This window comes from Chenopodium quinoa, unplaced genomic scaffold (genome assembly GCF_001683475.1).
Source record: "Chenopodium quinoa cultivar QQ74 unplaced genomic scaffold, ASM168347v1, whole genome shotgun sequence".
Taxonomy (NCBI): Eukaryota; Viridiplantae; Streptophyta; class Magnoliopsida; order Caryophyllales; family Amaranthaceae; genus Chenopodium; species Chenopodium quinoa.
In genome coordinates, this window is record NW_018744284.1 from 2,350,087 (window position 1) to 2,363,684 (window position 13,598).

A 13,598-nucleotide genomic window follows, 5' to 3' on the forward strand; every position below is an offset into this window, starting at 1 on the left:
CTACACAGAGACAGAGACGGTCAGTTTCGGAGAAGAACAAGGAGACTCCCCGTACCCAGAGGCGGCACCCCCAGTCCTAGACTCAGCCGTACCAGGAGACCGGCTGACCTTTAAATTATGGTGTGCCGTGTGTGTAATGGGTGAGGTCATTATTTAAATGTATTTACAACCAAAGATTCAAAAATGAACTCCGAAATAAAGGCAGGAACCAAGACGTTACCTTGAGATTGAATAGAAGTTGAGAGACGGTTGTTGACCTAAGATACCCCAAACGGTATCACTTTGAGCAAACTGCAAATTGGCAAAAGAAGGGAAATTAATCACCAATGTTGGCCAAAGATACCGCAGTCGGGGAAAGCCGGATGGGGGAGAATGACAAGCAAATAATCTGGGATTTTTATCAGATCGGGTAAACACCCCCCAGTCGGCATAAACCGGCTGAGTTTCGCAAAAAGCTCAAAACAGAAGAAGCCAATACAGTCGGCCTAAAGGCCGGCTGTACACTCGTTAAAGAAAAGACTGTTTCAAGGCTCCCCCAAGCGACGAAGACCGACCAAGGGCCACAACAGCAGTTTAGAAGGGGATTGCTTGCTCACCCCCAGACGGTGTGAGACTGGCTGGGTAGGCAGCAAGGCAGGCCAAAAGAAAGTTTGAACAAAGATACCCCAGAAGGTATACACCGGCTGAGGGTCAATTGAAGGCAACTCACCAATGAGATTGCTTGAAGATACCCCAGACGGTTTTCACCGGCTAAGGGTCAATTGAAGGCAACTCACCAATGAGATTGCTTGAAGATACCCCAGACGGTTTTCACCGGCTGAGGTTCTATTGAATGCAACTCACCAATGAGATTGCTTGAAGATACCCCAGACGGTTTTCACCGGCTGAGGGTCAATTGAAGGCAACTCACTAATGAGATTGCTTGAAGATACCCCAGACGGTTTTCACCGGCTGAGGGTCTATTGAATGCAACTCAACAATGTGATTGCTTCAGATACCCTAGACGGTTTACACCGGCTGAGGGTCAATTGAAGGCAACTCACCAATGAGATTGCTTGAAGATACCCCAGACGGTTTTCACCGGCTGAGGGTCTATTGAATGCAACTCACCAATGTGATTGCTTCAGATACCCCAGACGGTTTACACCGGCTGAGGGTCTATTAAATGCATCTCACCTATGAGATTGCTTGTTTGATGCCCTAGACGGTTTGAACCGACTGAGGGCCTATTGAGCACCTTCAATAAATGCCAGAAGATAACTCAGACGGACTACACCGGCTGAGATTTTCAATAGACGCAATTTATACAAAATTGCCTAAAAAGCTCCAAACGGCAAACGCCGGTTGCAGCATAATCAAACATTCAATTAAAAAGTCCGACTGAGTCAGAAGGATACCTTAATGAGGCGGAATGCGTAACTCAAGCGGTATCCAGAAGAGCGGCTGTTTGCGTAAATAAGCAGGCGGGGTCAAGAGCTCTCGCTTTTTTTCTCAAGTAAATTCTCTCAAAAATGGCAAAGTGAGAAATGAAAGGAGGGGGATGCTTATTTATAGGGGTTCCCAGAAGGCGAACCGTCACCCTCCCCCCTCAGTTTGAAATTTGAAAAAAGAGAGGGAAGGAGGCGAATCGTCCTCTTCTTGCTTGGATGGCGCGTGTCACAGGTGCCACGTGGCATAGCCACGTCAGCACCCGTGAGGGGAAAATGTTTAGGGTAAAAGTTACCCTGGACACGTGGACCTATGGGGATCTGACACGTGTCATCCTCCCATTGCACCATGGGATCCAACCACTGGATGCCACGTGGCATCGTACCCCCTATGGGGGAGCAGACCCATCTGCTATAAATAGAGGAATCTACCTCATTTATTGATATTCAGAAAATATACACAAAAAACCCGAGCAATATTAATTGCGGAATCTCCCGGAATCCGAGAGAATCAATTTACCTTCTGCACGTAATTTCATCCGAAGTTATTCTAACTTGACCGTCGGAGGCGAAACTCCACCCAACCGGAGTTTCGTGGTTTTGCAGGTACAGAAGTCAGGCGTACATTACCGGTGCTGTAACTCTCCCGTAGGACACCTTAGAAACCCCCGAAACAGCTGTAATATGATTGTTTCATAAAAATTTGTGGAAGTAATAATATTGTATTTGCTGATAATGTCACAAGTTTGTCATAATAATACACCGATACATTAATAGTAATGTTAAGATTACAATCCAAAATGAACATTAGAACATTAGAATTAGGATGCAAGGTTTCATCTAAAATAATGTCATAGGCTTGAATCCAAAATAAGAACGTTACAGGGTTGATTGCAAAATGAGAATGTTACAGTTTAACATTCTTCCTGCCTAACATCCTTGATGCCTAACACCCTTCCTGTTTAACAATTTATTGCCTTCCTCTAATGCGCGTCTTTAAGTTAGCAAACCTACATACATACGAGCATATTCGAACATATTACCTGAACATTCTTACACACCTGGTCCCTAGTATAACAATATTCACATTACATTAGACTAATATATAATTAATGCCAAGGCTGGAGAATACAGGAATGTAAGAACATAAATATTATCTTGTGCACAAACAAGAGTATGTAGACGAGAACACATAGGTGATGGTAGAATACCTGAATGACACCTTGGACACCTTGGTATGAGGCTCTGATTGGTAGAAAAGATACAAAGGATGAGGATGCACATGTTATGGATGGGGAGGGGAAAGGGGTCGACCTCGACCTCATCTTCCGTTAAGCTTGGAATGAATTCCCTTTCCTCGTCGTTGCTAGGATCCACTAAAATGTAATGCCTTGGAACAACATAAAGTTTTATTGGTCTTTCCAGATCTAGCGATTGTTGGGACTCCCAGAATATGTTCAGCTGTATTTGTTGCTCACTGCTACTAGCGGGAACTAGTTTCATAGCGTTTGTCCAACTTCTTGTTTCTATATTCACTGTAGCATACTTAAGTTCAATCGTTTCAATTATTCGTGGTATAACTGGGGGTGGGTCCAGAATGCATGCAAATTCTGGAGGGATTACATCCAAAGAATCCTGTTCACCGAGTTTGTTCATCATCCAGAAAAATAGCTGCTTCACTAGGGCTATTAGAACGACCAAATCAGAAATATTTGGGAGGTGAACCGGAAGCAAATCCCCATGATTAGACATCATCTTCATATCCTTCCACTCATCCGGTATCTCGGCCGGATTGCAAATAATCTGACGAAGTACCGCCGCAGGAACTACCCTCACATCTTCTTGTCGAAGTGTCTCCATCATGAATTGAATTTTGTTTGGATTGGGGTCTGAAATGCTGGTGGTAGGGAGAGTCAGATCTGAGACATGGGTGTTCCAGGTTTAGACTACCTGTTGGGTGGGTGGGATCTAAGGTGGTGATGCTAATGGATTGGGCCTGCTTGTTGGTGTTGATGATGGAGACGGGGTTGCCGAAAGGGCACCTACTGACCGAACGGGAGAAGGGTTATAGGTTTCATAGTTCAACACCATGTTATTGGGCTTTAGAGAGGGAAGAAAGACAACGTTTCGAGTGACTTAAAATGAGAAACAAATGACATCAAGAACTAGGGCTTACAAGGATGTGTTATTGGGCGCTATTATTGTGGGCTGTGTTATTAGGCTTGTATAGGCTAGTTCACATAAAGATGTGCTGGGAGGTGGGTTTTGTATATTGAGTCTTGTATGGTAGGCTATCCGACGGCTTTTGGGCTGGGCTTTATTCATAATTATGATCCACTGTTAATTGAAATCCATGGTTTTTAAATGCCCCCTTTTAATGGGCTTGTTATGAAGAATTTAGAAACGGTGTCAGCACATTCCAAAATGTCATTGTATTAGCATACTGGGCTCTAAGTACATATTAACCATTTCAACCAAAGCCTTTACATTAAGTCCAAACTAAAAGGTTTTAATATGAAATAAACAAAACAAAATACAAACACATCTATTGACCACTACATCACTTAGCAATACACCTATGATGTTACAATGTTCCAAACATTAGTTGATTCAAGCCATAGTTCGTTTTGCGCCAACACATGCTTATCCCGGAAAATCAGCAACACTTCTCCGATGGCACCATCTTCTGACCTTCCCAACATTCTATAAAAGTGTAAATTGTTACAAATGAAACGACCCATACGAAGCGAACACCTTGTCTCCGTTAGTATAATAAAGTCAAGCATGCGGAGCTCAAACATATGCTGAAGTTGCGGTAGGAATGACGTCCTTGCCACATCCCTGCAATTCCATATCATGACCCTCATCCCTTTGCCTTCATCAGGGCAATTGGTTATGCGGAGCTCAAGTGTCACATTCCTCCCATCAAGTTCATTGCCATTTAACCAACGCCAATTTGCACAAACTTGTGACAACCGTACCATATCCTTAGTGGTGAAAATCTTCAAATCATTAGAGTAGCTATTGATCTCCATTTTATGATTTTCGGCTCCGAGAGAGCATGTTCCATTACAAGAGTGGGCAAAATAGAGCTTGAAGTTACTATATTTTGCACGCACCTAGGGATAACATGTTCCATGCCAATGCCTTCTGCCCCCCCCCCCCCCCCCCCGTTTGCTATAATATTTTGTTGGATTGCTATCTCCAAAGGCAATGGCAGAAGAGCTAAATCTGACAGAAGTGGTATATGGGCCGAGACGATGGAGTTTTTTTTCAGCATCAGCAGGTCACCCTTAGGACGATGCCCAAGGGCTACCTACTTAGCCACAGTAGCTGCAGTTAGTAGCTTTATGCTCAGTTTATGGTCATCTACGCCCTTATATGGCAGAACTAGAGCCAATAATCCCTTCCCCCTTTGGTTGAAACCACCAACAGGTCGTGGTGGCCTATAGGTAATAGTGAGTGTGCTTGTTCGTAAAAGAGTTGCTTGTACCAACCTATTCCTATACAACACAAACTTGTTTTTTACCCTCGTTGTTGATCCAGAACCCTTTCCCCTTTCTTGCCTTAATATTGCTTGCATGTATTTGCAAGCAATTTGATTTGGTCCCACCATCTTTTGTTTGAGTGTTCATTGGTTTTGCCTTGGGGTTTATCTAATTTTTTTTTATGGGATATTCTCTTTGGTGTCCTCGTGGTTTTAAAAATTCTACATGGAAGATAAACTTTTTTTGGACTCTCTTCAGTAGCACCAAGGTTTAGAAAAATTGACCATAGTGGCTTTTTTTATATTTATGGCTAACCTTTTTAGTTAAAATGGTTAACTTTTGGTTTTTTTATTAAAAAATTATTTAAATTATATTTTAAAATAATAAATTAAAAAAATAAAAAAAAATAAAAAAAAGACAAAAAAATTCCCAAAAATTCCCAGCCACTCCACAAACCCTAACATTGCCAGAATCCGGCCAGCCACCAAAACCCGACCACCGAAACCACCTCCCAGCCCAACCCCCGACCACCGAAACCCAGCCCCTACCCACGACAACCCCACCAACACCCACATCCGGCGTCCTCCTCCTGCCGGTTCAGCCCAAGTCTCCGACCCTCACCCACCTACATCAGACCCCCTCCCCTACCGCCGACACCGCGCTTTCCCCACAACAAACAATCACGCAGGGATTTCGGTTGTTGCGGGCTTATGGGGCTGCTGGGTTGCAATTCTTGATTGGTGGCTGTTGCGCGCTGCTTTGGTTGTTGGTTGTTGTTGGGGTTGCGCCATTGCGATGTTGGTTGTTGTTGGGGTTGTGCGACTTCGTGTGCTGCTGTGGTGTGAAGAGATGCGGGCTGGGCGGCTATGGTGGTTGTTTGGTGGAGATAAGGGCGAAGGTTGTGGGTTTTCTGGTTTCTGTGGTCAAGAGCTGGCTGGGAGGTGGTTTTAATGGTCGGGAGTTAGTGGCTGGCCGGATTCCGGCAAGGTTAGGGTTTGTGGGGTGGCTGTGAATTTTTGGGAATTTTTTTGTTTTTTGTTTTTTGTTTTTTTACTTTTTTTATTATTTTTTTAATTTTATTATTTTAAAATATAATTTAAATAATTTTTTAATAAATAAAAAATCAAGGGTTAACCATTTTAACTAAAAAGGTTAGCCAAAAACCTAAAAAAGGTCACTATGGTCAATTTTTCTAAACCTTGGTGCCACTGAAGAGAGTCCAAAAAAAGTTCGTATTCCATGTAGAATTTTTAAAACTACGAGGCCACCAAATAGAATATCCCTTTTTTTATTTTTCCTTATTTTTTGGATTGTGAGTTGGTGTGTGTGTGATAATGTTTACAAATCTTATATAGAGGAGATATATGATGTGTGGTAGCGGTAAAATGAAAATTGTTTGGCGCCTTCTCATGCTTGGGCCATTGGCTTAAAAGCTTGGCGCCTCTTGTTATTTAGGCCCTGGTTGGCGCCATAGTTTTTACCTCCAGGCGCCCTTCAATTTTTTAGCCTTTTTCAAATATATTTTACACATTTTAGAGGAACTATAGTAGTTGGGCTAATTGTGCGCTGGGCCTATGATCCAATAAACTTATTGGCTTGTTAAAAGGGCCATTACACTGGGCCCTTGCTACTAACAACTATTTTTGTTAAAAAAAAAAAAAAAAAAACTTTACACACATAATAACAACTCCGATATTAATAACATATAAGATGTTTTATACTAATCCAAAAGATGATTTATACTAATCCAAAAGATATCCGTACTACTTCCTGCGTTCCTTTTTTAGATGACACAGTTTGACTTTTGCACTATTCACAAACAACACTTTGACTAGCGTTTGTGATTTGTAGCTACGATAAAACATAATCATGTGGGATCTTGTTTGAATCGTTTTAATGTATATTTTATTAATATCCACTTTTTATAATTTTACAATATTGATAATGGGAGATATAACTCGTGAAAATTGTGTGTTGACAAACGTGATAAAAGAAACGTGTCATCTATTAAGGAACGGAGGAAGTATCTAGTACTTGGACAATATTACCTTCACACTTAGTTTATCTGAACCCAGTCTCCGAGCAATCACATATTTATTTACACCAGATCGGAAGGACCAATGTCAATGAACCTCTTACTTGGCTGTTGGTAACAAATTTGTACACAGTAGTCAATAAATTTATGAAACCAATTAATTAAATTGAAGAATGCGAAACAAATTAAACAGCTTGAACATACTAGTAGGAATGAAACAGGGGTCTTACTATGACATTGACAGACATTATATGGCCGTACAATGAGTTTTTCCTGCATGAGAAATAAGGAGATGCACCCTTTGCTCAGAAGAGTACCACTCCCCCTATGTCCGAATTCGGCCCGACAACCTCCATTGTGTAATTTTCTTTAATCTCACTGGCTACATATTTCAACATAGGCTTCTTCACCCTTGCCTCTGTCATAATTACTAACAATGGTGAGTATTTCTCATGAATCACCGAGAAATTGTCGCTAAATGAAGGCCTATGGACATCCCTTGCATTCCAAATCACCACTCTTCTCCCATTGTCGAAAGTTTTTGGCATGAAAACTTATTTGCTCTCTCTGACCCCCACGCTCGAAAGTACCTGTTTCCTTTTACCTTGGTCTTACATGAGTGCATATCGAAATATATTTGCGAAATTGGTTGGTTCACCACCATCACTTGCACACCTGCATTCTTTGCCCTTAAGAATATTTCCCTACGACTAGTTGGGAGATCGTACTGGATTATGTGTTCAGTATTAATTTCAAATCGCAAATCAAAACAAGGATGACGTCTTCAGGTATCAACTCCGGACTGAAGGGAAATTGTTGCAGGCATAGCCATTTCACAAATATTCCCACCTCCTTGTGTAAGTAACCATCAAGATCGGGTAACAGGGGGAAATAAGCTGGCCTGTATTTCCCATCCGATTTCATTGTCCGGAATGGATTCCAAAAGGGGCGTCGTTATATGCATTGTAACACAATTCTTCTCGCAAAGTGGCAAAGTTTGTACATGGACCTGATTGAACTCACTATAATCAAGTGGGTTGCGGAAGAACGGGGTGTTGTTGACACTAATCTCTGGTTTGGTAAAAGGAATGTACCGATTGAAATACATAATAGGGTTAACAGGGTGGAATTTGATTTTATGGCGGCTTGTATTTGTGATCTCCGAACTGGCTAAATGAGAAACAATTGAGGTGCTTTTTTTGGAATACATGATCTCCCTTTTTCATAAGCAACAATGGTGTTTGAATTGATTTTAATTGAATGGGGCAGCTTTAACTCTGTAATTGTGGATGGTTTCTTTGGGAAGACTCGTCAGATGAAGCGTTTTTTTTTTAATTTTTTATATTTATTTTTCTCTCAAAAAAAAGTACAAAATCTAATTCTAATACTCCCTCTGTTCCAGTTTACTTGCAACATTTTGACTGGATACGCATGCCGATGCACATGTTTAACCGTTAATATCTTTTATTATATACTTATATAAGCTATAAAAAGTTTATATTAAGAAACTATACATTAAAATAGACCCAACAACATCTTACATGATTACATTGACTTTTATATAATAGCTAAAAAAGATGGTCAAAATGAGATGTGTGAATAGTGCAAAAAGTCAAAACGTTGCAAATAATTTGGAACCGGGGGAGTATTTGATATTGATGTGGCTAAATGAGTTGACTATTCAACTTTTATAGGATGGCGTATGGTATGTCTATGGGCACACGTTGTAGCAATAGTGTAATGTTTAGTACTTGGATTTCCCCCTTGGATTTACATACAATTTGTGTTAGAGTAAAATTATAATTGAATTTCTGTTAATTTTTTTAGATTTAAATTTCACAATTTCAATGTTGTTGTTGACGAGTAAAGAGTAAATCTGACATTCAAATTTGTGTAAGAGTATAATTTATAATTGAATTTGTGTCTATGTTTGTTATATATTATTTTTGGTGTTGATGAGAAATGTACTAGTGTGAAATGTTAAATACACTTTTGTATTAACATATTTTGAATTTGTGAGTATAATATGTAATTTTCTATTTAGTGACTTACACGATCGCAAATCCTAATCTTAACAACTAACACTTTTTGATCATTATTCTGTGTACCTTAATTATATGTATTATACAATATAATTTTTTCCATATAATTGGGGTTAGTAAGAAGGGTACAATGATTGGGCTAGGAATTGGGGTTAGGGTTAGGTACATGGTGTACAGGTTACAAGGGTGATGAGGGTTTAGGGTTATAAGGGTTACTTTTGTCACATAATTTCATTAAATATTACTACTTCTTGTTTAAGTAATGGAACCAGGAATAAAAATAATTACTTTTTTGAGGTTATATATGAGGAAGGATTATAAGAGTTAATAATGGTTTAGGGTTACAAGACTCGCAAAGGAATGCATGAAGGATTACAAGAGTTAAAAACGATTAAGGGTTACAAGGCTGTCGCATTCGGTAATGTGTCACGACACTTCTCGTATGAGAAAGATTACTAGCTTTGCCACGATCTAAATCGTAGTAGGACGATTAGAAAGTTGTTCAATGATGAAAAAAATTACTTCCTTCGTTTTTTTTTTCTTTTTTAGTCGCAACACTTTTATTTTCACGGTATCCTAGGCAATTTTATTAATTAGAGGAAGTATATTAGTGTTGCATCTTTAGCAATTAATTCACTAAATTATGTAAATTTTTGTTTTATGTAATTTTAGTGGAGGTGTTATATGTAAATTATAATAGAGGGGAAATTTCTACAACAATACATAAACAAAAAAATTGATGGTGTAAGGGATAGAACCCATAACCTGGCAGAACTAATATTAACCATCTAGCCACTGCACCACCGCTCCTTGTATATCATTGGTTGCACTTAAATAGCTATGTTTTTTTTTCCCTTACAAATTATGGGGACAGCTGGAACCACCAATGGGAAGATCATTTCCCACAATCTGCTACATGAGTAGTACAATTTGTTTACAATCATCTAAAGTTGAGTTACCCAAGTCAGTGGAGTCATATGGTCGAGTTTAACTAATTTGAGATGAGTAGTATAATAATTTTGTTTTTTTCGTATAATATGTAAAATTTGTAAACATATGGAGCTTATGTAAAATACCAAAATTAATGTCAACGCCTAACGGACACGTATTAGATATTATAATAAAGGAAAATTAAACGGGAAAATACCGATTAATATAGCTTATATTTTGAGTACAAAAGTAACATAATATTAATGATTAACCTTCATTACATTCCGAAAACGCCACTACAATTCCAAACCAAAAGCTTACAGACTGTCATTGCCAAACAAAAGAGTACATAATGTCTTGCTAAACACAATATTAGTAGGAAGATCCAACATACATTTACAACAGTTTGTAGTTCAATAATTTTTCACAAATTTATTCTCTTTATAAAATGCATGATAAGATGCTCATATTCTTTAAACTTTTTAATATTAAATTTTAGGTTGTACCCATATGATATACATAGTACAAATGCTAATTTAAAATAAAAATTATGTTTCTAACAATAATGTCTGCTTAATTTTCTATAAGTAGTTGCAAAAGGTTTTATTGAGTTTGTGGAGAAAAATCGTGTTACATTGAAATACTATTTTTCTCAATATAAAGATATAAAATAATATTTTACTTGAATATATATGGAAGAAACCTACTTCCTCCGTTCTTTTTTACTTGACTTGTTTATTTTATCACTCTTGCCAATACAAAATTTTAACAATTAATAACTTTAATTCTCTATAAGTATAGTAAAAATTTAAAAGTAATATATTATGATAATACTTTTTAAGACGAATTTAAGAAGATCCTACATGAATATGTTTTTCCTTACATATTATTCACAAAACACGGTCAAAGGAGGGGTGGTGAATAGTGTAAAAGTCAAAGCGGGTCAAGTAAAAAAGAACAGAGGAAGTATTTAATTACCAGGGCAGCTAACGGGCGTGATGCACGCGCCATACCTAACCATATTTGGAAGTTGTTTCGATTTGGCCTTAAAATTACAAACTTAGTTGTTGATATGTAAATTTAGGTGTATAAATGTCCAAGACAACTAACATTAATGATAGAAAATAAGTAAATAAACATATTTTAGGGTATAATTGTCCAAACACTTTTCATTAATAATAACTTGTAAACATTAATGAGGGTATATATGTAAATACACATTTGGAAGGGTATAATTGGTATCACACTATTTATAAGAGTAATCTTATACTTTTTATAAGGTAAGGATAAGGATAAATTAGGAAGGAAATTTAATCTAAAACTCTATCTCAACTACCTGCCCCTACAGTTAGCGCATTGGTCATTTCACATACTTAAACAATTTTAAGCAATCGGCAAATTACCAAACACTTTTATACAACCATCTAATACAATAAGTTAGTAAAATCAACAGATATAATCATCTAGTCAAAATTAGCTAACACAATCAGTTTTAGCTTTTCATCAACACGACCATTATTTGACTAACTTATTCGTGTCATTATTCTGTATTATTTTAATAAATAACAACAAAAATGTCCAAATAAATCACCTTTTGTGATTTAATGTTTTATAGTTTCAAAAAAATACTCTGTAGAAAACTAAAAATAATAATCTTAGGGCTTGTTCGTGATTTATATTCTGTTTTTTGTTTATTTGAAAACAAAAAAACCCAAAACATGAAACTAGGAAATTTTGTATACATTTTCTGTTTTCAGTTATAAGTTTGACTACTTTTTGATTTAATATATGATATATATCATATGATATTTAAAATGATACTCGAAAAATTGAATACTACAATATCTATCTATCTATCTATCTATACTTAGTATTTAAAAATACAAACCAAAAGGACATGTGTCTTCCTTCATTCCCTTTTACATTTCTTCATTATACAAACCAAAGTGCCACATGTCTTCCTAGGTACCTTTCTTCATTCTCTTTCTATGACTCTAATACATGTTTTTATTTTTCCTTATGTTCTCATAGAACTTCTCTAGCTTCCCTCTTTATTTCTCAACAACTCTTTATTTTCTGTAATAACCTCAACTTTAATTCAACAAATTGAATTTCTTAACTTTCTCAACGACACCCTCCATCTTTCAATTGAATTTAATCATTTTCGTCATTCAATTTTTGAACCCTTATCTTCCCCCAGTCTATCTCCTAATATAAATACAAATTTCCAAAAAAAGTTTTTTTCACATCACCTAAGTTCAAAAATATATATATATATAGAGAATAAAAATTATATGTAAATTGAGGCAGCAAAGAAGGAAGACTTGAATTTGACAAGAAAAATGAAGAGTTTTGTTTCGGGGTTTTCTGATGTCCTGTGGGAGAGTTACAATTCCGAGACTGGAACCGGACGCCTGTACCTGCAAAACAAACGGATACTCCGATTGATTGGAGTTCCACCTCCAACGGTCAAGTTAGTACTTATTTTGGGAGTAATTAATGCGGAAAAAAGGTAAATGAGTCTCTCTAGGTGAGAGTGTTTAAAAAGTGTGTAATCCCCTTTAATGAGGATTAATGAAGGTATTTATAACCTTGCAAAGCGTGCCACTTTCTAGGATTAGGTTAAACCTAGGGCTGACTGGGCCTCCTTAAGGATTGGGCCTTGTTGGCCCATGTGTCATGGGGTGGACACGTGTCGCGTCGCAATTGGTCCATGGTGGACGAATCACTGACTGACATGTGGCAGGCTCCTATTGGCCCATGTGAAAGACACGTGGCGGAACCTGATTGGTCCACTTGTCAGATAGTGATTGGTAGGAAAAATCCCCTAATCATTTGCCCCTCATAGGTGGCACGTGACTGGTCACGTGTTACCTGTGACAGGTGTCGGATCGTAACAGGCGACGGCCTGCTACAGGTGTCACTTGGTGAAAGGCCGAGAGTTTTTCCCGCTCAAATTTTGAATTTGGGAGTGACCCTTCGTCTTCTCATTTTGCCTATATAAGGGCGTGTTGACCTCAGTTATTTTCACACTTGAGAACTTTTTAAGAGAACACTCAGACCCCTGAACCTGCTCTGACATTTCCTTTATTTTCAGTTAATTGTCAGTTCTCTCATTCTTTTACTTTATTTTTTCCTTTTTAAAATGGCACCACGGAAGCACACGACACGACCTAGGATAGTGATCAGCCAGTCACCGGGGACGGCTGAGTCTAGGACTAGGAGTGCCGCCTGCCCTTTTTCGAACCAATCTTTGCCCTTTATACAAAGTCCGACTGTCTCTGTGTCTATGCAGAACATAATGGCCAGAACAAAAAGAACTGCTAGGATCACAAATTTGGACGGCTCCTCCTACCAGGTGCCGATTAGTGAGACATCTGACCAGGCGCCAGATGTTGAAGTGAACCAAGGCGGCTTGGCCGCCGACAGCTCTGAGAGAGGGACCAAGGTGGTCCCTTCCCATTTTACAGTAGACATGTCTACATTTTCTCCTGCCCCTGTCGATGGAGAGGAGGCGGGCCCCTCTGGGAGAGGGGAAGAGTCATCCTCTTCGGACTCTTCAGAGGACGAGTCCGACTCTAGTTCATCCGGCCATCCTTCTCTAGACACAGAGGAGAGGCACAACCGCCTGCAAGAGGCGAGGCTTTCTCATGCAGTAGAGAAAGGGGACAATTGG

The 13,598-nt window shown here is 38.5% G+C and overlaps 1 protein-coding gene across 2 annotated transcripts; it reads right to left on the reverse strand.

The window, feature by feature from the left end:
* Positions 1 to 1,148: 1,148 nt before the first annotated feature.
* LOC110694986 lies at positions 1,149 to 3,811 on the reverse strand. 2 transcript variants are annotated; one of them, XM_021872177.1, is made up of 2 exons: positions 2,639 to 3,811; positions 1,149 to 2,437 (listed from the first exon to the last, which is right to left on the reverse strand). In XM_021872177.1, exons 1-2 carry the CDS (start codon positions 3,288 to 3,290, stop codon positions 2,424 to 2,426), a joined length of 666 nt encoding a protein of 221 aa, XP_021727869.1. In that variant the 5' UTR covers positions 3,291 to 3,811; the 3' UTR covers positions 1,149 to 2,423. The 2 variants fall into 2 exon arrangements, with proteins under 2 accessions (XP_021727869.1, XP_021727868.1); XM_021872176.1 differs by having other exon boundaries at positions 1,149 to 2,495.
* Positions 3,812 to 13,598: the final 9,787 nt, after the last annotated feature.

What these genes read in the sequence shown, in the direction of transcription:
- LOC110694986 (XM_021872176.1), bottom strand. Translation starts at nt 3,290, where the DNA reads ATGATGGAGACACTTCGACAAGAAGATGTGAGGGTAGTTCCTGCGGCG. An exon ending in GTGTCCAAGGTGTCATTCAG is followed by an intron (nt 2,496 to 2,638) that starts GTATTCTACCAT and finishes TTGTTATACTAG; the next exon opens with GGACCAGGTGTGTAAGAATG.